This window comes from Callithrix jacchus, chromosome 9 (genome assembly GCF_049354715.1).
Source record: "Callithrix jacchus isolate 240 chromosome 9, calJac240_pri, whole genome shotgun sequence".
In the NCBI taxonomy this organism is placed as follows: domain Eukaryota; kingdom Metazoa; phylum Chordata; class Mammalia; order Primates; family Cebidae; genus Callithrix; species Callithrix jacchus.
In genome coordinates this window covers 126,120,276-126,145,814 of record NC_133510.1, presented here as the reverse complement: position 1 = coordinate 126,145,814, position 25,539 = coordinate 126,120,276, and the positions used below count along the sequence as shown (strand labels likewise).

Below are 25,539 nucleotides of genomic sequence, written 5' to 3'. Positions count from 1 at the left end.
CTCTGCCTCAGCCTGCTGGATGACCTGAGACAAGCCTCAGCCCCACCTTCTCTGAGCCTCAGTTTCCCCATCTGCAAAATATGGCTTTGGTAGTCTGTGATATAGGTGTTTAAAATTTTGTTTATTTGGATGAAGATAAATAGGCTCCTGGGGGTGGGGGGCATGACTGGTACCCTGGGCTGTCGGGGGCTGGGAAAGGAATTCCCCCAGAGGCTGGGAGTCAAGTTGGGAGAGCCGGCCAAGGCCCTGGGCTGCTGTCCAGCCTTCGAGTCTCTTGCTGTTCTGCCTCCTACTCCATTTCTGAGCCCCAGCCCCTTTCTGGGGACTAAGGGGCCCCATGTGCCCACCACGAGGAGAGCAGCAGCTGAGGCTGGCAGCACCTGGTGCAACCGGCAGTGGCTTGGCTGGAAGGCCTGGAATGGCACCGGGCCAGGAGCTTCCCTCCCTGGGCTCTGACTGGAGCTCACCCACTCGCTCGCTCCCCAAGGCCTCTGCATTGCAGCAGACAGGAGCCTGTGTGGGCAGCTCAGGCAGGGCTGAGGATGGAGCGAGGACCTGGGCTGAGGGTGTCCAACCATCCTACCCACTTCCCCCTGCACTTGACCCTCCTCAGCCCTGACCATCTTTGGAGGGACAGCTGCTGACTAAGCAACTCTCATCTCTGCAATGGGCTTCAATATGTCCAGAGGCACAGGGTGAAAGCAGGGCCTGGGCTTTCGAGTCATTATATCCCCCAACTCCGTTCCCCCTCTGCATCTCAGACCCCTTCTCAGCATCAGCAGGGGTCATGTCTACTGCCTGGAGAGGCTGTTTTAAAGGATTAGAGCTTTGGAGTTGAGAGTACAGATTTTGGAACTCAATGGACAGGGTTCACATCCCAGCTCTATCACTTCCTAGCTGTGTGGCCTGGGGCAGGTCACTTAACCTCTCTGCGCCTCAGTTTTCCTAACTGTAAAATGAGGATAATGATAGGACCTACTTACAGGGTTCTGGTGAGTGCTGATGCATGTAAGTGCCTGGAGCGGTACCGGACCAGTGTCAGCTCACGCCAGCTGCTGTCATTGCCAGCAATTAGCCTCAGCAGCCTCATCACCTCTGCCGCCCATCCCCCTCTGCTGTGGACTGTTTTCCTTAGATGAACACTTCCTGGTAGCGTTTTCTTTTCTTTCTCTTTTTTCTTTTTAACTTCTTCTGTCTCCCTAGCTGTAAAATGACACTGATGACCACAAGGTCCTCCCAGGGCAGTAGGGAGGCCTCCGCCCTACCCGCTCTGTCACCCAGGCTAGAGTGCAGTGGCAATCTAACAATCTCAGCTCACTGCAACTTCCACCTTCCCATTTCAAGTGATTCTCCTGCCTCAGCCTCGAGTTGCTGGGATTACAGGTGTGCACCACCATGCTCAGCTAATTTTTGTATTTTTAGTAGAGATGGGATTTCGCCATGTTGCCCAGGCTGGTCTCAAACTCGTGAGCTCAAGTGATCTGCCCATCTTGGCCTCCCAAAGTGTTGGGATTACAGGCGTGAGCCACCATGCCCAGACCCTGGTAGCATTTTCTATATTGAAAGTTTTCTTAGTTTAGGGCTGAAGAACACAGATTCGGGGCCCAGACACCTCTGAGTTCACATCCCAGCTCTGCTATTCAGAAGCTGCGTAATCTTGGGCAAATTCTTCACTTCTCTGGGTCTGTTTCTCCATCTGCTAAGTGGGAGGGATGAAAGTGCCCTCACAAAGTTGCTGAGAGGATGAAATAGGTGAAGCCACCTGGATTTGAAGCACATGGCACAGGGCAGGGCTCAGAGGAAGTGCAGTAGTATGCCCTGTCTGCTTGTGGTTGTTCGACACCTGCTGTGTGCAGGCATGCAGTGCACAGGTGGAGAGGCAGGTGCTTGGGTCCTGCACCCACTGCCTCGAGTCCTGGCTTGGGCCCTTGTTGACTGAATGTCTGGATCAGGTGATTTTGTCTCTCTTTGCCTTGGTTTCTCCAATTGTAAATGGGACTATAGAAAACTTGGCCTCATGAGATTGTCTGAGGTTCCAATCATGCCACAGCGTGAGTGGTTTGGGTACCTGGGCACCAGATCCTAGGGGAGAGGATCTCTCTCAGGATGGCCCCTTCCCAGTCACGACAGTCATCCCTCCTGACACCCAACACCTCTCCCTTCCTCTTAGGGGATCTAGAGCTCAGCTCATTTTGCAGATGGGACAACAAAAGGCCCAGAGGAGGAAGGACTGGACCTGAGACAGGAGGTAGCACCCAGGGACACACCCCAGCGAGTCCTAATCCCACCCCGGACTAGATCTACCGACAAACTCAGGCCCACTTCCTGGGTGTCCCTGCAGCTCTGGGGAAGTCTTGAGGGACTCAGTGCCGGGAGGTGCCTTGGATAAAGCAGACATCAAGATTCAGAAAACCATAGGGACCTAGGGCTGGGCACAAGGGCCAACCTGGGTGGGAGGAAAAGATTCTGGAAACTTCCAAGCAGATGCCAAGGTTTCTGGATTGCCTTGCAGCTTGCAAGCCACCCCCATAGCCATCAAATTCCCTCTTAGATTAAAATAGTTTATTTGGGATTGCAGAGATGGAAGGCCTGATATGGAGAGGGGAAAAGTGGACCAACATTTATTAAGCACAACTCTATTACAATCAGCAGTGATTATGCACCAGGCACTCTGCCCAGAACTGACACATTGAACCTCATGCTCACATTTTGCGAATGAGGAAACAGGTTCAGAGAAATTAGTAATAGTAGTGGTAGTAAAGACAGTGGCTGTTTATTGAACTCTGCTTATCTAAGCTTCATCCTCACTATGGCTGCAAAATTCTCCAGAAATTCCCCACTCTCTCTGACCTAATGGGGGCCTTCCCAAGAGACACTCCCGCCTCAGGTCTCTGGCAGGTTTCTTTCACCTGTGCAAAGTGCTTTTCCCCAGATAGCCACTTGGCAGACTTCCTTACCTGTTACAAGTGCTGCTCAAGAGTTACCTTTTCAGCGAGGTCTTCTCTGGCCCCCTGTTTAAAATTGATCTCTGGCTGGGCACGGTGGCTCACACCTGTAATCTCAGCACTTTGGGATGCCAAGGTGGGTGGATCACTTGAGGTCAAGAGTTTGAGACTAGCCTGGCCAACAAGGTGAAACTCCATCTCTACTAAAAATACAAAAATTAGCTGGGCGTGGTGGCGTGCACCTGTTTTCCCAGCTACCTGGGGGTGCGGAGGCTGGAGAATTGCTTGACCCTGGGAAACAGAGGTTGCAGTGACCCAAGACTGCCCCACTGTACTCCAGCCTGGGTGACAGAGTGAGACTCCGTCTCAAAAATTAAATAAAAATAAATAAAATAAAATTGATCTCTGTCTTCCCTCACCCCTATTCTTTTCACCCCACCTCGGTTTTCCGCAGTAACCCTTCTCTCTTTCTTTTAATTAAACTGTTTTTCTTTCTTAGAGACAGAATCTTGCTCTGTCACCAAGGCTGGAGTGCAATGGCACAATCATAGCTCACTGCAGCCTCGAACTCCCAGGCTGAAGCGATCCTCCCATGCTACTGGGACTCCAGTAGCATGCTACCACATTCAGCTAATTTTTTTTTTTTTTTTAAAGACAGGGTCTCACCTTGTTGCCCAGACTGGTCTCAAACTCCTGGCCTCAAGGGATCCTCCACCCTTGGCCTCCCAAGGTGCTAGGATTATAGGAATGAGCCACCATGCCCGGCCAATCCTCCTTATCTCTCGACACATATCATTTCCTTATTATCTTTTTTATTTTAATTTTTGCGATGGAGTCTCGCCCTGTCACCCAGGCTAGAGGGCAGTGGCATGATCTCAGCTCACTGCAACCTCTGCCTCCCGGGTTCAAGCAATTCTCCTGCCTCAGCCTCCTGAGTTGCTGAGACCACAGGTGCTCACAACCACATCTGGCTAATTTTTGTATTTTTAGTAGAGATGGGGTTTTGCCATGTTGGCCGGACTGGTCTTGAACTCATGACCTCAGGTGATCTACTCACTTCCACCTCCCAAAGTGTTGGAATTACATGCATGAACCACCCCACCAGGCCCATTTCCTTATTATCTGTCTCCTGCATGAGTATGTCATCTCCAGGAGAGCAGTTATCTTTGTTATTTTTGTTCATGACACAAAGAACACAGAACAGAGCCTGGCCACAGTGGGCACTCAGTAAGTATCCCTTGAATGAGTGGAATCTTCATAGCACCCCAGGAAGTTGATATTGCCATTTTACAGATGAGAAAACTAAAGCTCAGAGATGTCAAGTGACTTTCTCGAGGTCACACAGCCAGCGAGTGGCAAACCTGAACTCTTGCCCTGATGATCGCTGTTGTCCCTACAGGTCTGGCCTCGCCCCGTGGATGATGATGGCCTTGCCGCCGTGAGCTACAACCTGGCCCTCGGCACCCGCCGCCAGCCAGCAGGATGCGGCTGTGGAAGGCAGTGGTGGTGACCTTGGCCTTCATGAGCGTGGATGTCTGCATGACCACGGCCATCTATGTCTTCAGCCACCTGGACCGCAGCCTGCTGGAGGACATCCGCCACTTCAACATCTTCGACTCGGTGCTGGACCTCTGGGCGGCCTGCCTGTACCGCAGCTGCCTGCTGCTGGGGGCCACCATTGGCGTGGCCAAGAACAGTGCACTGGGGCCCCGGCGGCTGCGGGCCTCGTGGCTGGTCATCACTCTCGTGTGCCTCTTCGTGGGCATCTACGCCATGGTGAAGCTGCTGCTCTTCTCGGAAGTACGCAGGCCCATCCGGGACCCCTGGTTCTGGGCCCTGTTCGTGTGGACGTACATCTCACTGGCTGCATCCTTTTTGCTCTGGTGGCTGCTGTCCACTGTGCGGCCGGGCACCCAGGCCCTGGAGCCAGGGGCGGCCACCGAGGCCGAGGGCTTCCCTGGGGGCGGCCAGCCGCCGCCTGAGCAGGCGTCTGGGGCCACGCTGCAGAAGCTGCTCTCCTATACCAAGCCCGATGTGGCCTTCCTCGTGGCTGCCTCCTTCTTCCTCATCGTGGCAGCTCTGGGTAAGTAAGGACTTCGGGGCCGGGCGACCATTAGGAAATCAAGTTAGGTGGGTATGACTGCCTTAGATTTTAAACAGTTTACTTATGTGGTTCAGACCTCAAACTGATATGAAAGGAAAATAGGACAGGCATGGTAGCTCATACCTATAATCCCAGCACTTTGGGAGATGGAGGTGGGAAGATCACTTGAGCCCAGGAGTTCAAAACTAGCCTGGGCAACACAGCGAGAACCCATTTCTATTTAATGTAATTTAATGTAATGTAATTTAGTTTAATTTATTATTTATTTGTTTGTTTGTTTTCAAGATGGAGTCTTGCTCTGTCACCCAGGCTGCACTTCAGTGGTCCAATCTCAGCTCACTGCAACCTCCGCCTCACAGCTTCAAGTGATTCTCCTGCCTCAGTTTCCCAAGTAGCTGGGACTATGGCACGTGCACCACACCCAGCTAATTAACAAAAAAATTTTTTTAGAGATGGGATCTCACAGTGTTGTCCAGGCTGATCTCAAACTCCTGGGCTCAAGTGATCCTCCCACCTTGGCCTCTCAAAGCACTGGAATTACAGGTGCAAGCCACAGAGCCTGGCTGCGTTTCGCTTCTAACTCTGCCCTGACCACCCTGATCATCCTGTGCAGGGCTAACTGCAGGGAAAGAATCCGGAAACCGCCAGGTGGTGAGGAAAGCACTCCTCCTTACTCATTGTTTAAATTCCCTTACTCATTGCTTGTGTGTGTTCCCAGCTTTTCCTTATGCAGCTACAAGCACATCAGAAGAACAGGCGTCCCTCCCCCACCTCTCACCCACATTGTTTTCTGTTTTGCCCTTTTCACTTAACAGTGCGTTCTGGAGTTTTCCCAACTAGGACCTCATTGTTTTATTTGGATGCATAATATTTCCATTGTGTGTCTATACCACAAATTATTTAGCTGGTCTCCCATTGTTTGACTCTTGGGTTATTTTGAGCCTTTTCCTCTGAACATGAATAATAATAATAATTATTATTATTATTTTAGACCAAGTCTTGCTCTGTCATCCAGGCTGCAGTGCAGTGGCACAGACTCGGCTCACCGCAACCTCTGTCTCCCGGGTTCAAGTGATTCTCCTGCCTCAGCCTCCCAAGTAGCTGGGAGTACAGGTGCACACCGTATGTCTGGCTGATTTTTGTATTTTTAGTAGAGATAGGATTTCACCATGTTGGCCAGGCTGGTCTCGAACTCTGAGTTCAAGCGATCCACCTGCCTTGGCCTCTCAAAGTGCTGGGATTACAGGCGTGAGCCACCGTGCTAGGCCTGAATATGAATAATTCTGTCCATACACATTTCACATGAATGTGGATGGATCTGTAAGATAAATTCCTAGAACTGGGATCATCAGAGGATAGACTAGAAAACTTCAGAGTGGGCTGGGCATGGTGACTCATACTTGTAATTTCCAGCACTTTGGGAGGCCAAGGCGAGCAGATCACCTGACGTCAGGGGTTTGAGACTAGCTGGTCAACATGGCGAAACCCCATCTCTACTAAAAATACAAAAATTAGCCAGGTGTGGTGGCAGGCAACTGTAGTCCTAGCTGCTCAGGAGGCTGAGGCAGGAGAATTGCTTGTACCTGGGAGGCGGAGGTTGCAGTGAGCCAAGATCGTGCCTTTGCACTCCAGCCTGGGTAACAAGAGTGAAACTCTGTCTCAAAAAACAAAACAAAACAAAACATCAGAGTATGTTGCTCATGGTAAGATGCAACGTTGATTTGTGAAACTGTTGTTAATATTTTAGCTGTGTGTGCTCATGTGCAAGGGTGGCCTGGTTGGTGATGTGAAATGTATTTGTGCCTGCGAGTCTTGTCCAAACAGTTTGAAAGCACCACTCAGCAACAGGGTGGGAAGGTGGCCCTGCAGGGTTGGAGCGCCACAGGTTCTGGGGGCAACAAGGCCTGGGCGCAAATCCCTGTCCTGCTTCCAACCCTACATGAGTTCTCCAGCCTTTCTGAGCTTCACTTCCCTCCTCTGTGGAATGAGGATTATTAGAGTCCTTATTTCCTGACATTTTAGATGCTGAAAAAAAAACAGACAAGAGAGCTGGGTGCAGTGGCTTATGTCTAATCCCAGCACTTTGGGAGGCCAAGGCTAGAGGATCACTTGAGCCTAGAAGTTTGAGACCACCCTGGGCAACACAGTGAGACCCCATTTCTAAAAAAAAAAAATTTTTTTTTAATTAGCTGGGCATGGTGATACATACCTATAGCCCAGGTACTTGGGAGGCTGAGGTGGGAGGATCCCTTGAGCTCAGGAGTTTGAGGTTGTAGTGAGCCGTGATGGCACCACTGCATTCCAGTCCGGGCAACAGAGCAAGACCCTGTATCTACAAAAAACAGGAGAAGGAATAAGTCCGCAGGTTGGCTTGTCATGGTAAGTGCTCAGGGATGTTAGCTATTATGAGTTTTAAAAATTTCATGCCTATAATCCCAACACTTTGGGAGGCTGAGGTGGGCAGATCACTTGAGGTCAGGAGTTTGAGACCAGCCTGGCCAACATGGTGAAACCCCGTCTCTACTAAAAATACAAAAATTAGCTGGGTTTGGTGGTGCATGCCTGTAGTCCCAGCTACTCAGGGGCTGAGGCAGGAGAATCGCTTGAACCTGGGAGGCGGAGGTTGTAGTGAGCCAAGATCCTGCCACTGCACTCCAACCTGGGCGACACAGCGAGACTCTGTCTGAAAAAAAAATTAACTGACAGAGACAGAGCCTGGGAAGGTGACAATGCCAAAATGTTCTCAGAGAGGACAGGTGAACCCAGGGCTGGCCCTGACTCTGCAGCCCTGTCCTCCTATGATCCACCTCCGCCCTCTCAGTCCCATCCCCTCAATGGCTGTGTGAGGCTAGGCAAGTTTTTTAACCCCTCTAAGTCTCAGCCTCCTCTTCTGTGACATGGGCATAGTAGTACCCTCCTATCGGGCTTGGGAGGCTCAGTGAATCCACATGGGTGAGACACCTTGGACAGCTCCTGGCAAATAGGCAGCTCCTAGTAAGCACTAGTGGCTGTGAGGACTCGGAGACCCCTTCCAATTTAACCAGGCAGATTCTCCTGCTCATGCTGGGAGGCCCAAAAGTCCCCTACTTAGGAAGCCACCTTAGAGTCTGCCAACTGTGGCAACTTTGTGCCTCAGTTATAGCTTTGATGATGTAAGAATGATGCATTCAGGCTGGGCGCGGTGGCTCACACCTGTAATCCCAGCACTTTGGGAGGCTGAGACAGGCAGATCGCCTGAGATTAGAAGTTTGAGACCAGCCTGACCAACATGGTGAAACCCTGTCTCTACTAAAAATACAAAAATCAGCCGGGCGTGGTGGCAGGCGCCTATAATCCAAGCTACTCAGAAGGCTGATGCAGGAAGAGCTCTTGAACCCAGGAGGTGGAGGCTGCAGTGAGCTGAGATCGTGCCACTGTACTCCAGCTGAGGTAACAGAGTGAGACTCTGTCTCAAAAAAACAAAAATGGAAAAACTATACATTCATGCTAGGCACAGTGGCTTATGCCTATAATCCCAGTATTTTGGGAATCTGAGGCAGAAAGATCACTTGAGGCCAGCAGTTCAAGAACAAGCTGGCCAACATAGCAAGACCCCATCATGCATTCCCCCTCCTGCCTCCCCTTCCAGGTCCTGAGCCCCCTCAGGGGCAGGGGCCAGGTCTGACTCATCCTGGATCCCAGTAGCTGGCACAGACAGGCTCACTGAATGAATAAATGAACAAAAGTATGAATGACTGTCATGCCTGTGCAGGTAGATGGCACCCCATGCCATGACCTTGTTTACCCCACCTGCTGGGGCCGTGCCGTCAGCTGCTGTGTGCTTGGGGAATGCAGTCATCCTCAAACACTGCTGAGCAGATTTCCCCAGCTTGCAGGATTGTATCAAGAGTCGGGCTCAGACTTGAGGCTCAGGCCCCCGACTTAATTGATAACTTTAGGCAAGCTTTTTTTGTTTTTTGTTTTTTTTGAGACGGAGTTTCGCTCTTGTTACCCAGTCTGGAGTGCAATGGCGTGATCTCGGCTCACGGCAACCTCCGCCTCCCGGGTTCAGGCAATTCTCCTGCCTCAGCCTCCTGAGTAGCTGGGATTACAGGCACGCGCCACCATGCCCAGCTAATTTTTTGTATTTTTAGTAGAGATGGGGTTTCACCATGTTGACCAGGATGGTCTCGATCTCTTGACCTCGTGATCCACCCGCCTCGGCCTCCCAAAGTGCTGGGATTACAGGCGTGAGCCACCACGCCCGGCCCTAGACAAGTTATTAACCCGGCCAACGCTCGCTTGCCCATCCTGAAGTGAGGGCTTTGTTGGGGTAGTGTGAGAATGAAGTAAGAGGAAGCTTGGTGCCTAGCAAAAGTACTTAGTCAATGTCAGGGACAGGCACAATGTGATCCCAGGTACTTAGGTGGCCAAGGAGGGAGGGTTGCTTTGGCTCAGGAGTTTGAGACCAGCCCAGGCAACATAGCAAGACCCCATCTCAAAAAGAAAAATTAGGTACTACGATAATTAAAGATTATTTTTCAATCAACAAGCATTCAGCAGTGCCCAGCTTTTCTGTACCCTCGGAATCTTAAAAAAACAAAAAAGGGCCAGGCATGGTGGCTCCCACTCATAAACCCAGCCCTTTGGGAAGCCAAGGTGGGTGGATTACGAGGTCAGGAGATCGAGACCACCCTATCACGGTGAAACCCTGTCTCTACTAAAAATACAAAAAATTAGCCTAGCATGTGGGTGGGCATCTGTAATCCCAGCCACTCGGGAGGCTGAGGTAGGAGAATTGTTTGAACCCAGGAGGCAGAGGTTGCAGTGAGCTGAGATTGTGCCACTGCACTCCAGCCTGGGTGACAGAATGAGACTCTGTCCCCGCCCCCCCCCCCAAAAAAAGACGTATGGCGTAAGAGCACTCCAGGCAGAAGGACCAGCCTGTACAAAGGTCCTGAGGCAGAACGGTGCTTTCTGCTCAAGGGCAGAGACCAGTTAGCTGGAGCAGAGGCAATGAGATGGGGAAGGGAGACGACAAGGTCGCTGCTAGGAGCTCGGTCATGCAGGCCTCTGTGGGCTACTGTGAAGACTTTGGCTCTTACAGCCTCACTGGATGAGACGGGGTCTTTGGACTGTTTTGAGCCGAGGGGCAACAAGGTTTGAGTTAGTTCCAATAGGATCCTGCTGTCTGCTGTGTGGACAGGCTGATACCAGCAAAATTGAGAGCAGGCTACTGAGATAGTCCCAGTGAAGTTAATGACTTGGACCAGGGTTGGGGCAGTAGAGGCAGTGAAAGTGGTCTGGAGATGGTCTGAAAGCAGGACTGAGTGTTTGCTGGTGCACTGGAGTTTCATGTAATTCTTGTGCAGATTTGGCAAGAGAGTTTCAGGCATGCTTTGCACAGCACCCAGTACCCAGTAAGGTCATTATTAGCATTGGTGCTTGTTGGAATCAAAATGCTGTCACAGCTCACCGTTACCTTCTTCTTTTCTATGGGTAAACTGAGGCAGAAATTCAGGCTGGGTGGAACTCCGCAGCCTCAGCTGGAGACCCCATCTGGTTGAGGACTGTGGGGACACAGGCCCTCCAGGCTGCCACCTCATGGCCCCAGCAGAGGGCGCCAGAACTGCACAGAAAGTCTTTCTGTCCAAGCATCTAAGCCAGGTCAGACGGCCCTAGGCCCTAGCCAGACCTGCCTGGGGTTCATTCACTAACCTTTATTGAGCACCTACTGCAGGCCCAGTCCCAAACCTGGCTCTGCTCATGGAAGGAATTTCAGTGGAAACAGGTCCTGGGATGAACAAGGGCCTGGTCTGGTGACACCACTACTTCCATAAGAGGAGAGTGGGCAATCTGGATTATTGGTGGGGGAGTCTCATTTCTGCTGCTATAACAAAATTCCATAGACTGGGTCATTTGGAAACAGCAGAAACTGACTTATCGTCGTTCTGGAGGCTGGGAAGTCCCAGATCAAGGTTTTGGCAGGTTTGGTGTCATGAGGGCCACTTTCTGCTTCCAAGATGGTCTCGTTGCCGTGTCCTCATACAGCAGAAGGTGGAAGGGTGAGAGACAGCAGACCTAGGCACGCAAGCCCTTTGAAAAGGGCCCTCATCCCGTCCTGGAGAGCTCCGCCCTCATGACTGAATCACCATCACATTGGCGATTACGTTTCAGCATATGAATTTTGGGGGATTCATTCAGACCACAGCACGAAGGGGAAAAGAAAGAGCCCCCAGATTGGAAGCCAGTTTAGGTTTGAGTCTCAGCCTTTCCCTTACTTGCTGTGTGACCTGGAGTAAATTTCTCAGCCTCTCTGAGTCTCCCATTCCACCCTAGGATTGTTGTGAAAACACAGGCAAATGGGTAGGAAAGCATCCGGCAAGGTGTCAAGTGCCGCACCAGGAGGGGTGGGGTGGCAATTTCCAGCATTGCTTGAACCAGAATTGCAACATCTTCTGAGGTTCTAGAATTCGGACTCTGAACCCAGTGAGAAGAATGACATCAACTTTGGCATCAGTCAGCTGCTGATTGCCATGTGGCCTGGGCGAGTCTTCTCATTCAGCTTCACTGTCAGCTGGGCACTGTGGCCAGGCCTGTAATGCCAGCACTTTGGGAGGCTGAGGTGGGTGGATCACTCGAGCCCAGGAGTTAGAGACCAGCCTGGGCAACATGGCAAAACCTCGTCTCTACAAAAAAATACAAAAAATTAGCTAGGCGTGGTGGCATGTGCCTGTAGTCCCAGCTACTCATGAGTCTGAGATGGGAGGATCAGCTGAGCCCAGGAGGTTGAGGCTGCACTCCAGCCTGGGTGACGCAAATAAGACCCTGTCTCAAAAAGAAAAAAGAAAGAAAAACAAATTAAATTAGCTTTTGTCATCTGTAAAATGGGAGTGATCCCAGGGCCTGCTCCAAAGGGAATGAAACACAGATTGGGAGCAGTGGCTCATGCCTATAATCCCAGTGCTGTGGGAGGCCAAGGTGGGAGGATGGCTTTAACCCAGGAGGTTGAGACCAGCTTGGGCAACATAGTAAGACCCCGTCTCTACAAAAAAAAAAAGAAATTAGCTTGGCATGTTGGCACATGCTGGTATTCCCTACTCAGGAGGCTGAGAAGGGAGGATCACCTGAGCCCAGGAATTTGCTGCAGTGAGCTATGATTGTGCCATTGCACTCGAGCCTGGGTGACAGAGCGAGACCCTGTTTCAAAAAAGAAGAGAAAGAAGCATCCCGTGGGAGCCACGGCTCATTGCCTGGTAGCCTATAGATAAGAACAGCCAGACTGTGTGGATGCAAGGCCCAGTGCTTCCCTGTTTTCTGAGGAAGGGGCATTAGGCACCCTGGGGCCCCACGATGGGCCGCAAGAGTGTGCCGAGGGAGGAAAGCCCACTGGTGGAGCGGGCAGAGGGGCAGGTGTGTGGGCTTCTGGAGCCTCAGGAGGAAGGGTGCAGGGTCTCCTGGCTGCACACGCCCCTGAGGCTGCCCTGCCTCCCCCAGGAGAGACCTTCCTGCCCTACTACACAGGCCGCGCCATTGACGGCATCGTCATCCAGAAAAGCATGGATCAGTTCAGCACGGCTGTCATCGTTGTGTGCCTGCTGGCCATTGGCAGGTAGCCGGCTCAACCCCACGCTCTGCCCCGCAGACCCCCGCCTGCACCAGGGAGGGAAGGGAGGGCCGTTCTAAGGAAGACAGGGGCCAGGGAGGCCCTGGAAATGCCCCTGGTGGGCCTGTCCCTCAGTCGGTCACCCTGGGAACCAGCTTTCACACTGATTTAGAGCACCCTAGAACCACACCCTCTTGTCCCTGAAAGGGCTTCAGTGCTCAGGGTTCCCCACTTCCCCTCCCTAGCTGTTTTGCAAGCAGGAATCTGGTCCCAAAACAGTACCAGCTTTGTCTGAGCTGTTCTGGAAAGGAGAAGGGTCTGGCTGGCACATTTGGGTCTCTTGCCCCACCACTGTCCCCTTTGCCCTCACCTTGTGGGGGGCTCCTTCTGGGAATGAGGGGGACCCCAGAGGGGTGCCAGCCCTGGAGCGGGGCTTCGGTGGGGCTCCCACGCCTGCCAGCAGTGGGAGGGGCAGCCGGGTGTGGTCGCTGGCCTGGAAGGACGTCGTGCTATAACATCTCTTATCTGCAATTAGCTCATTTGCCGCAGGTATTCGGGGCGGCATTTTTACCCTCATATTTGCCAGACTGAACATTCGCCTTCGAAACTGTCTGTTCCGCTCACTGGTGTCCCAGGAGACAAGCTTCTTTGATGAGAATCGCACAGGTTGGTCCTCCCAGTGCCCTAGGTGTCCTGGGGGCAGGCCCCGCCCCGGCGGTCTTGCCTGGCTCTGAGGAATGAAATGGGCGTGTGGGTGGTCTCGGCCCTCTGCCTTCTCCTCCTGCTGTTAGTTCAGGCTGGAACACCCCGGGCTTGGCCTGTATCCTGGGACTTGCTTGCTCACTGAGGTTTTGGTATGGGCTGTGGCCTCTGTGAGGCCCTGGCCAGGCCACCCGAGCTCCCTGCAGGGGCCAAGCCCTTGCTTTCCATTGCCCTATGGAAACCACCAGGGGCAGCACTACCCACGCCTGTGGCTGGCAGAGACCCTGTTCCCGTGGGGGTCAGCGGGTGGGGGCCAGGGACCAGAACAGGAAAGACGAAAGAGTGTCCACTGAGATCCAAGCTCTGAGACAAATCGGCCTGGGCCCAAGCCCTGGCTCCTCCACTCACAAACTTCACCTCTCTGAGCCTCTGTTTTCTTATCTGTGAAATGGGAACATTGACAGTAGCCACCCCGTGGGGTCCTTACAAAGCTCTTAGCCCAGTCTTCAACTTAGGTAAGAAGTGTCTGTGCTTTTCTGCCTGCCACCAGCCAGATTGTTACTTCTCTAGAAGGGAAAAGGAGTTACCTCCCCACCCCGCCCCCGCCAATGATAGGGAGGAAACATGAGTTTGAAGTCTGGCTCAGTCACGGACAGGCTGTGTGACTCTAAGCGAGCCCTTCCTGTTCTGAGAGCCCCAGCCTCCTCCGCTGGGGATGTCATGAGCTTTAGCAAGATGCTGGTGACTGGGACTGGCTCAGAGTAGCCCCCGAGGGGTATCTGCTCTTCTCTCCCACCCCCAACCCCGCCCACAGGTAGGGAGGCCGGCTTCCCAGTGTCTGTCTCAGAGGCCCCTTAGCGTCCCCTGCTGCCACCCCTGAGGCCCGGGTTGCTGCAGTGGGAGCTGAGCCACGTGTGTTCCAGGGGACCTCATCTCCCGCCTGACCTCGGACACCACCATGGTCAGCGACCTGGTCTCTCAGAACATCAACATCTTCCTACGGAACACGGTCAAGGTCACGGGCGTGGTTGTCTTCATGTTCAGCCTCTCGTGGCAGCTCTCCTTGGTCACGTTCATGGGCTTCCCCATCATCATGATGGTCTCCAACATCTATGGCAAGTACTACAAGGTAGGCCTGCCTCGTCCCTGCTGGGGGCTGTGTGTCCTGGCAGCCCCCAAACGTCCCCTTAGGAGGGGCCCAGGGCCACTAAGGGCTAGCGGAGGACTGTTTTTTGTTGGTTGTTTTGAGATGGAGCCTCGCTCTGTCGCCAGGCTGGAATGCAGTGGCACGATCTCGGCTCACTGCAACCTCTGGTTCCCTGATTCAAGCAACTCTCCTGCCTCAGCCTCCGAGTAGTTGAGATAACAGGCTCGTGCCACCACACGAGGCTAATTTTTGTATTTTTAGTAGAGATGGGTTTTCACCATGTTGGCCAGGATGGTCTCGATCTCCTGACCTCGTGATCTGCCTGTCTTGGTCTCCCAAAGTGCTGGGGTTACAAGCGTGAGCCATCGCACAAGCCTGAGGACTGGTTTTGAGGCTGTGTTTGCATTCATTCATTCATTCATTTACTCATCCATTAAGTAATTATTGAGCACCTGCTATGTCCCAGGCACTGGGATACATCAGTGAAACAGACAAGGCTCCTGCCTTCCTGGAACTTGTCTTCTAGTGGCAGAGACAGATACTAGGTACCAGCAGCACAAAGAATGAGAATCCACAATACATAAAAGATGGTCAGGGCTAAGGAGATACATGAAGTGAGGAGGAAAGGGATTGGGAGCATCGGGGGTGGTTACAATTTTAAATTGGACTTGCTGGCTGGGCCTGGTGGCTCATGCCTGTAATCCCAGAACTCTGGGAGGCAGAGGCGGGAGGACCTTGTGAGCCCAGGAGTTCATGACAAGCTTGTGCAATTTAGCAAGACCCCCCATCTCCACAAAAAACTTTTAAAAATTATATGGGTTTGGTGGCTCATGCCTGTGGTCCCAGCTACCTGGGAGGCTGAGGTGGGAGGATCGCCTGAGCCCAGGAGGTCAAGCTGTAGTGGGCTGTGATCACGCCACTGTACTCCAGCCTGGGTGACAGAGTGAGACCCTGTCTCTAAAATGAATGAATAAATACAAGTTAAATAGGTCTTGCTGAGAAGGGGATATCTGCGCAAGGCTCTGAAGGAGGCAGGTGTCTCGGAAGGTCCGTGCTGGGCGAAAGGCACAGCCAGTGCAGAGGCTCCAGGTTGGAAGGTGCCTGGTGCATAAGTGGGGGCAGCACGGGCCCGCCATGATGCTGTCACGGGCAGGCTCCCGTCCCCTCTGGCCACCCCCTAGCATTGCCTCTGCTTCAGAGCTAGGCCTGTGAGTCAGGTTTGACCTTACCCACCTCCTGTGTCCCGAATGGGCGGGTGCCCCTGAACCCTAAGGGACAGACAGGCTGGGTTCAAACAGGCAGGGCTGTGACCCTGTGACAGGTGACCCTGTGACAGAAGTACCCACAGGGGGTACTTCTGAGCAGGGGCTGGATGCATGATGGCCTCCACGTGGTGCTGGGTAAGTCACTGTCACAGCTCCATTGGAGCCTTTGGTGTCGGTGACCTGAGACCAGGGTAACAAAGGAAGCCATCTTGGTAAGGCCGTTCCCCACAGCCTTCTCCAGCCACACAGGAGGGACCTCTTCCCGAAGTTCCAGGTCACGAGCCTCCCCGCTGTCCTCACCGAGATGAGAAAGTAAATCTATTCATTGCAGTCTGAGCCATTTCCGGCACTCTGCTCCCCACCCCTTGCTTCCGGCCTTCCCACTGGCCCCTGGGACAGAGCAGGAAACCCTGGAGCTCCCCCTCAGCCCCCACCACTGTGTGCACTGCAGGCCCCGCCTTTGAGCTAAGGGTGGCCTCAGGAAGGCTCTGTTTGGGTTTTCCACCCCATACCTGAATGTGTTGTGAGTAGCCAGCGAGTCAGCTCTGCAAGCCACACACACTGCCCGTGGCCAGACATGACTCAGGCAAGGTGTGGCTCCTCCCGGGGCACCCTGCATGCTTCCTGCGGCTGGGGTGTGACACATGGTCATGGGACACGCCAGTGCACGCTCCTGTCCTGGCCTCTCTGGCAGCCTTCCTGGCTGGCTTGAGAATCAGAGCATGGGGATGCCTGCAAAGTAAGAACAGCCTCACACAGGGGCCTCTCCCAGGACTCTGGTGAACAGCAGCCTAGTGGCTGCACACTTGGGGCCACTTCTGAGCTCTGCCTGTGGTTAAACGCACATGATGTGGGTGGATTTCACAACCTATGGCCCCTGCCACCATCTGGAACTTGGCTGGGAGCTCTGGAATCTCTGTGCCAACCCTCAGGCTCTCACATAATTTAGCTTGGTTATGTTAAGGGTGCCCCTTTAATAGTTGGTGTTTCTTGTATAGTGTACAACCTGAACAGCCATCCAGGGCATCCCTGCCCTTAGGTCAGCACTGGGTCAGGTGTTGTGGCCCCTTTTCTGAAAGGATTACCAAAAACTGGCCACGAATAACCTCTTTTGAATACTGGGGGTGACTTCATGATCAGCACACCCCATCCTTCAGGACCTGAAACCCCAAGAGCCTTTCTGGAGTTGACTATCTGAGTGTGTCAGATTGAGCCAGAAGGAGATAGGGGAGAGAGAGCAAGATCTTGTCTCTTCATCCCAGGAACCTCTTGCATAGACCTGGTGCCGGAGACGTGTGGAAAAACCCAGAGAAGCCTGGGGGCTCCAGCAGATAGTGAGGCTGTTTTGGGGTCTCCTCTTTCTTGTCCCCCTCCTGTTCATAGAGGCTCTCCAAAGAGGTCCAAAATGCCCTGGCCAGAGCGAGCAACACGGCCGAGGAGACCATCAGCGCCATGAAGACTGTCCGGAGTTTCGCCAACGAGGAGGAGGAGGCAGAGGTGTACCTGCGGAAGCTGCAGCAGGTGTACAAGCTGAACAGGAAGGAGGCGGCCGCCTATATGTACTACGTCTGGGGCAGTGGGGTATGTGGAGGGATGGGATGCAAACATGGAGGAAGCCTTTGAGCTAGGACATCAGCCCTGCGTGTTGGCAGCAAGCTGCTGGAGAATCTTTCTTCTTTTTTTTTCAATGAGACAGTCTTGCTCTGTCACCCAGGCTGGAGTGCAGTGGCGTGATCTCAGCTCACTGCAGCTCTGCCTCCTGGGTTCAAGCAATTCTGCCTCAGCCTCCTGTGTAGCGGGTACCACAGGCACCTGCCACCATGCCTGGCTAGTTTTTGTATTTTTGGTAGAGATGGGGTTTCACTATGTTGGCCAGGCTGGTCTCAAACTCCTGAGCTCACGTGATCTGCCCACCTTGGCCACCCAAAGTGCTAGGATTACAGGTGTGAGCTACCTCTCCCAGCTGAGAATCTTTCCAGGCTTTCCAGGAAGCAATGCAGCCTCCTGTCTCCCTCTCACCTGGGTGTGGGGTGGCAGGGTGGGAGCTTTCTTTTCCCAGCTGGGGAAACCTCTTTGCTGAGGCAGGGAGTCAGCAGGTCCCTAGGCCCCTTTCAGGCAGGTCTCATGTCATAGCCACACACACCCCCGACAGTGTCTGGTGTGCTCTTGGGGTGAGTCACAACCCCTCCTTGGAGGATGGGGGGCACGTGGATCATGTCATTGCCCCACTGGCCACACATGGGAGGTGGGCAAGTCAGGGCATAGCTGGGGAGGAATGAGGAGGGTTTGGAGTGAGAGGGAGGAGGGAGCTGGTGGTCTACAGGGGATCCAGGGGACAGAGGATATCTGGGTCCTCCTGGGGCCACCACCTCCCAAAAGCACCAGCCAAGGAGGAGAGGAGGGGCTAAGGGTCAGCCCAGCTGGTGGAGCCTCTTAGCAATCTGTCCGCCTGCAGGGGATGCCTTTGCAGCTTCCACCAAAGCACGGTGGTCCAGACAGCAGCCTAGTTCTGGTTGGGTGTGAGGAGGGCAAATGGAGTCCCTGGCGGGGTTGTGGGCTGCCATGGGTACTCAGACTCCACTCCCCTCCCTGACACCCCCTAGGCACCAGAGGAAGGCACAGGTGCCCCCAACACAGCCTCTTCTTTACAGAACCCACTGGGGGAGGAAACAGAGCTCGTCATCCCCCTCTGCCCGCTCGCTGTGTGACCTTAGCCAGGGCACTCGCCCTCTCTGAGTCATGCTCTTCCCCATGAGAAGGACGAATAGCACCCGCATGGCTGAGTTGAGGAGGCTGGGGGTGGCATGTGTGTACCAGGGCCTCACAAAGAAAGCCTTGTTCTGCAGCCAAGCCCACAGCCTGCTCCGGCTGGAGGCCTCTGCAGGGAAATGCTTGGGGCAGGGGCAGGCATGAATGACAGGCCTTGGAAGACACCCCTGGCAATGGCTGGCATTTCAGTTTGTGGCTGGGTCTGCCCTCACCTCCCCCTGCAGCCTGGGATGGGGCGGGGAATGGGGGATGGTGGGGGATCTAAGGCCCCCCGACCCACATTTGCTGTCCCTCTGCCCCAGCTCACACTGCTGGTGGTGCAGGTCAGCATCCTCTACTACGGAGGCCACCTTGTCATCTCGGGCCAGATGACCAGCGGCAACCTCATCGCCTTCATCATCTACGAGTTTGTCCTGGGAGACTGTATGGAGGTGAGGGGCGTGCGTTGGGGGATCCTGAGAGATGGGAGGGGTGTGGGGAAGAGGGATCTTAACAGGGTAGGGGTGCTCGGGGGGCTCCAAGCAATGTGGTATTTCTAAGGTAAGTAGGGGAAACAGCATGATCATATCAAGAATAATACTGGGCTGGGTGTGGTGGCTCATACTGTAATCCCAGCACTTTGGGAGGCCAAGGTGGATGGATCACTCGAGGTCAGGAGTTTGAGACCAGCCTGGCCACCATGGTGAAACCCTGTCTCTACTAAAAATACAAAAATCTGCTAAGTACCTGTAATCCCAGCTACTTAGGAGGGAAATTGCTTGAACCCTGGAGGCAGAGGTTGCAGTGAGCCGAGATCATACTATCGCACTCCAGCCTGGGTGACCGAGCAAGACTATGTCTCAAAAATAAATAAATAAAAATTTAAAAATTAGCCAAGTATGGTGCTATATGCCTGTAATCCCAGGTACTTAGCAGGCTGAGGCTGAAGGATCACTTGAGCCTGGGAGATCAAGGCTACAGTGAGCCGTGATCATGCCACTGCACTCCAGCTTGGGTGACAGAGAGAGACCCTGTCCCAAAAAGAAAGAAAGGGCCGGGCACAGTGGCTCATACCTGTAATCCCAGCACTTTGGGAGGCCAAGGCCAGTGAATCACCTGAGCTCAGGAGTTTGAGACCAGCCTGGCCAACAGGAAACGCCATCTCTACTGAAAATACAAAATTAGCTGGGCATGGTGGCACACGTCTGTAATCCCAGCTACTTGGGAGACTGAGGCAGGAGAATCGCTTGAACCAGGGAGGTGGAGGTTACAGTGAGCCAAGATCCCGCCACTGCACTCCAGCCTGGGCAACCAGAGTAAAACTTCGTCTCAGAAAAACAAAAGAAAGAATGTTAATACTACCAACAAGTGACAGCAGTGCCCTTCAGGAACAGAGGTGCTTTCAGGAAATGGTCTTAACAGCTCCGTGAGAAGTTGAAGTGATGTGGAAATTCCCATTTCTCAGAAAAGAAAACTGAAGCTCAGTGGTGAAGTAACTCGCCCGCCATGCTTGCTGGGGGACCCGGGCGCAGAGCCAGCCGCGTCTGACTTCCTGAGAGGAAGCCTACTTCCAGAGTAATGCTTCGGAAATGCAAGGGTGTTTCAGATTGTCTCAATTTTGACTTGTGCACAAACAGATCCTGAGACGGGATTGGAGTGCAACTGATGTATTTGGGAGGTGATCCCAGGAAACGGGGGTGGGAGTGAAAAGTGAGACGTGGAAGGAAGGAAGTCAGCAGAGTGGGTGATGGAGCCAGTTACCAGGGTGGGCAACTGAGGTGGGATCCTTCTGGTGGACAGGGTAGGGCGCCAGTGCCAGAGTCATCCCATCTGAGGACCAGGGAGCTGGGGTGTTTACACCCAAGCTGCCACCAGCCATTGCTCCAGGTCAGCCTGGGCTGAGGGTGTTAATTCTCTTGTGTGCCCCACTCCCACGAAAAAGCCTGCTGCCTGCAGGAAGTAAGAGGCTGGGCCTTTGCGTGCTGCGATTCTCCTGCCTCAGCCTCCCGAGTGGCTGGGACTGCAGGCGTGTACCACCACGCAACAAGGATGCTGGTGGGGTGTTCCCAGCATCTGCTACTCAGGCCGTTGCATCTGCTGGAGAGTCATACCTCCCGTATTATTTGACTCAGCAGTGACTCTGCCCCTGGAAATTCATGCTTCAAGAGTACTCACAGCCATGGGCAAAGATGTATGTCCAGAGATGTTCAGTGCAGTATTGTTTATCTTTTATTGTTATTATTGTTATTACTATTTGAGACAGTCTTGCATTGTCACCCAGGCTGGAGTGCAGTGGTATGATCATGAGCCACTGTAGCCTTGACCTCCTGGCCTCAAGCGATCTTCCCAGCTTAGCCACTTGAGTAGCTGGGATTACAGGCACATGCCATCATGCCCAGCTAATTATTATTATTATTTTTGGAAATCGAGTCTCACTCTGTTGCCCAGGCTGGAGTGTAGTGGTATAATCTCGGCTCACTGCAATCTCCATCTCCCGGTTTCAAGCTATTCTCCTGCCTCAGACTCCCCAGTAGCTGGGATTACAGGTGCATGCCACCGCACCCAGCTAATTTTTGTATTTTTTAGTAGAGATGGGGTTTCACCATGTTGGTCAGGCTGGTCTTGAACTGCTGACTTCAAATGATCTGCCTCTCTGGGGCTCCCAAAGTGCTGGGATTACAGGCATGAGCCACGGCTCCTGGCCAGCTCTGGGATTTTGAGTGTTTACTACCTGCTGTTGTCTTCACAGCAACAGGACACAGGTGCTGATATCACCCCCATTTCACCAATGAGGACATTCAGCGCCTAAGAGCCTGAACTCAGGAGATAGAGAGGCCTGGATTCAAATGCTGGCTCTGCCATTTCTAGGCTGTGTGACCTGGGCCAAGTTACTTGAGTCCTCTGTGCCTGAGTTTCCTCATCAGTGAAAAAGAGATAGGTTAGAACCTATCTCTTAATATATAGTGTGTACTCAGCTGGGCACCCTTTGGGAGGCTGAGGCAGGCAGATCACTTGAGCTCAGAATTCGAGACCAGCTTGGACAACATGGTGCAACCCTGTTTCTACTGAAAATACAAAAAATTAACTGGGCGTGGTGGTGGCTTATGCCTGTGGTCCCAGATACCTGGGAGGCTGAGGTCGGAGAATCGCTTGTACCTTGGAAGGAGGCAGAAGTTGCAGTGAGCACTCCACCCTGGGTGACAGAGTCAGACCTTCCTCTCAAAAAAAATAAATGAAAAGAGACTGCTCAAGAAAATGGGCCGTTATTATAATTTATATTCATATTCTATGTATTTTTTTCCAAGGAAAATATATTTATGTATAGTACACATTGAGACACATTTTAAAAATTGAAATCAAGCCAGGTACAGTGGCTGACACCTGTAATCCCAGCACTCTGGGAGGCTGACGTGGGCAGATCACTTAAGGTCAGGAGTTTGAGACCAGCCTGGCCAACATGGTGAAACCTCGTCTCTACTAAAAATACAAAATTAGCTGGGCATGGTGGTAAGTACCTATAATCCCAGCTACTCGGGAGGCTGAGGTGGGAGAATCACTTGATGTGGGAGGCAGAGGCTGCAGTGAGCTGAGATTGCGCCACTGCACTCCAGCCTGGGCGACAGAGTGAGACTCCATCTCAAAAAAAAAAAAGAGCTGTGCTATGGCAATTGAAAGACCAAGGCTGGATTCCCACTGTGCCGAACGCCTGCCAGTTCCTGCGCTTCCGTCTGCTCCTGTCGGGGTGATGGCATCCACTTGGCTGGATGCCTGGAGAGCTGGTGGTGATGCTGTTGTCCCAGCCTCCCCTATTATCTTATCTAATGCACCAGCAGGTGGCCAGGTGGCCTGCTGCTGCAATGTCCTTGCTCTCTGTACCTGCCTCATCTCTCTAGTACCAGGTGTGGGTCCCAGGAGTTGGGTGTTGGTGGGACAGGTACGTGTGTCTCCTCTCCCCAGTCCGTGGGCTCCGTCTACAGCGGCCTGATGCAGGGAGTTGGGGCAGCTGAGAAGGTGTTTGAGTTCATCGACCGGCAGCCGACCATGGTACATGATGGCAGCTTGGCCCCCGAGCACCTGGAGGGCCGGGTGGACTTTGAGAATGTGACCTTCACCTACCGCACTCGGCCCCACACCCAGGTCCTGCAGGTGAGGGGGGTGGCCCGAGGCCTGCCAGAATCAGCCTTTCCCTCACCCTGTTTCTCATGCGCCTCCTACACCCCAGGCTGTCCCACTGCAGCCGGGAATATGTCAGGCAAGGTCCCTGCCCTCAAGGAGTTTTGGGCTCCAGATGGGGAAGATGGATCCTCAACAGAATGATTCCAGATTATAAGTGCTGGAAAGAAAATAGGTCAGGGTGCTGTGGTAGGAATGGTCCATGGGACTGGTGATAACCATCTAGGAAGGCTTCTTGGAGGAGGTGACATTTGAGGTAAGACCTCACCAGGGGGCTCCCTGCAGAGAGAACATTCCAGACAGAGGAAACAGCAAATCTAAAGGTGCTTCAAAGTCCTAGTGTCCTAGAAAGGAGAACATTTAGGGGCCAGCGGTGCCAAAGCAAGGCAGAGGCACATGGGTTGGGCTGGGAAGGGCACCCACCTGTGTCCAAGGCCAGGACATCCAGTCCCGGGACCTGAGCCAATGACCCCACACTGTGCCTGTATGTTCTTTGTAGAATGTCTCCTTCAGCCTGTCCCCCGGCAAGGTGACAGCCCTGGTGGGGCCCTCAGGCAGTGGGAAGAGCTCCTGTGTCAACATCCTGGAGAACTTCTACCCCCTGGAGGGGGGCCGGGTGCTGCTGGACGGCAAGCCCATCGGTGCCTACGACCACAAGTACCTGCACCGTGTGGTATGTGGATGGGACTGGGCTGCGCTCCTCCGCCCTTTTTGCATCTCACCATCTTTCTTATGAGCTGTAATAGGTGCAGAAGAGGGCACTAGAGATACATGGACAGTTCAAATATTTATCGCCAATTAACATTGCCCTCCTGGAGAAACAGAATGTTCTTGGCCAGGGGTGGTGGCTCACACCTGTAATCCCAGCACTTTGGGAAGCTAAGGCTGGAGGATCACTGCAGGCCAGCCTGGGCAACATAGTGAGACCATGTCTCTAGTAAAAAAGAAAAAAAGGGCAGGTGTGATGGCCCACACCTGTAATCCCAGCACTTTGGGAGGGTGAGGTGGGTAGATTGCTTGAGGTCAGGAGTTCAAGACCAGCCTGCCCAGCATGGTAAAACGCTGTCGCTACTAAAAATATAAAAATTAGCCAGGTCTGGTGACACATGACTGTAATCTCACCTACTCAGGAGGCTGAGACACTAGAATCACTTGAACCCGGGAGGTGGAGGTTGCAGTGAGCCGAGATTGGGTCACTGCAGCCTAGGCAACAGAGTAAGACTGTCTCAAGAAAAAAAGAAAAAGAAATAGAACATTCCAGCACTCCAGAAACCTTGTGCTCCCCCTGCCATGTGTCCCTTCTCTTCCCCCAAGAAGTAATGTCTTGACTTTGAGCGTCTTCACATTCTTGCTTTTCACTGGTTCTGCCGTCTCTGTGCACACCCCCGAGCAGCATAGCTCTGTGCTGCCTGCTCTGAACTTGAAGGGTGATTGGTGCGAGGATGAGCTTGTCTTGTGTCTCCCACTTTACATTGTGAGTCATCCAGGTTGAGGCTGGGGATGGAATTCATTCATTTTCATTGCCGGGTGATAAGCCACTGTACAAAGGTTTATCACAACTATTTATGCATTCTGGATATGGGTTGTTTCCCTTTATTTTTTTTTTTAGACAGTCTTGCTCTGTCGCCCAAGCTGGATTGCAATGGTGTGATCTCAGCTCACTGCCGCCTCCGCCTCCCAGGTTCAAGTGATTCTCCTGTCTCAGCCTTCCTGGTAGCTGGGATTACAGTGGTGCACCACCATGTCCAGCTAATTTTTGTGTTTTTAGTAGAGACAGGGTTTCACCATTTTGCCCAGGCTGTTTTCAAACCCCTGACCTCAGGTGATCTGCCTGCCTCAGCCTTCCAAAGTGCTGAGATTATAGGTGTGAGCCACCGTGCCCAGTTGGGTCGTTTCCATATATGTGTATATATATTTGAGACAGGGTCTCCCTCTGTTGCCCAGGCTGGAGCACAGTGGGACAATCACAGCTTACTGCAGCCTCAGAGTCCTGCACTCAAGCCATCTCCCACCTCAGCCTCCTAGGTAGCTGGGATTATAGGAGCTTGCCACCATGCCCAACTAATTTTATTTTTTTGTAGACATGTGGTCTCACCATGTTGCCCAGGCTAATCTCAAACTCCTGGCCTCCAGTGATCCTCCTGCCTCAGCCTCCCAAAGTGCTGAGATGACAGGTGTGAGCCTTTGCACCCAGCCTGTTTTTCCACGAGTTTTTTTGTTTGTTTGTTTGTTTGTTTGTTTTGTTTTGCTTTATTTTACCATTACCAAAAATACTAATGTGGGTTGTGGACAATTTTGTCCATGTTTTCTGGCGTGCATGGGTATGTTCTCCCAAGGTACGATCCAAAGAATAGAAAGCTTGGTGGTGGATGTGTATCCCCAGCTGTTCCACATTAGGTCATCTCTGGTACTCAAAATAGGCTGTTCATGACTGGACAGTTTTTGGTAATCCTTTCGGCACAGGAACCATAACACCTGTTTTGTTTTGTAGACACGGGGTTGCTGTATTGCCCAAACTGGTCTTGAACTCTTAGACTAAAACCATTCTCCTGCCTCTGCCCCGCTAAGTGCTGGGATTACAGGCATGAGTCATCAGGCCTGACCACACTATTATTTTTTAAGCACAGATTCCTGAAACTGGAATCTAGAGACAACAGCTCCTTTAAATTTCTTTCTTAGAAGGGAGGGGCCTAAGAGCAGGGATTCCCTGGATGGTTGCTCAGGTTGTGCACCGAGGGGGCACCATTTACATCATCAACATAAATTATGTGAAAGCCTGAGGGTTGGCACAGAGATTCTAGAACTCCCAGCCAGGTTCTAGATGGTAGTGGGGGCCATGGGTTGTGAAATCTGCTCACGCCATGTGCGTA

The 25,539-nt window shown here is 52.8% G+C and overlaps 1 protein-coding gene across 6 annotated transcripts in view; it reads left to right on the top strand.

The window, feature by feature from the left end:
- Positions 1-25,539, top strand: part of ABCB9 (ATP binding cassette subfamily B member 9) — a 42,748-nt gene that overhangs the window by 7,204 nt on the left and 10,005 nt on the right. For 4 of the 6 annotated variants that reach the window (XM_035258042.3, XM_035258045.3, XM_009004842.5 and 1 more), the window contains exons 2-9: positions 4,345-5,028; positions 12,526-12,640; positions 13,170-13,300; positions 14,260-14,465; positions 17,132-17,329; positions 18,820-18,948; positions 22,454-22,642; positions 23,169-23,342. In XM_035258042.3, coding sequence (XP_035113933.1) covers positions 4,428-5,028; positions 12,526-12,640; positions 13,170-13,300; positions 14,260-14,465; positions 17,132-17,329; positions 18,820-18,948; positions 22,454-22,642; positions 23,169-23,342 — 1,743 coding nt within the window. In that variant the 5' untranslated portion in view covers positions 4,345-4,427. The remainder of the gene's footprint in view (positions 1-4,344; positions 5,029-12,525; positions 12,641-13,169; positions 13,301-14,259; positions 14,466-17,131; positions 17,330-18,819; positions 18,949-22,453; positions 22,643-23,168; positions 23,343-25,539) is intronic. The other 2 variants (XM_035258043.3, XM_035258046.3) reach the window with 2 other exon arrangements.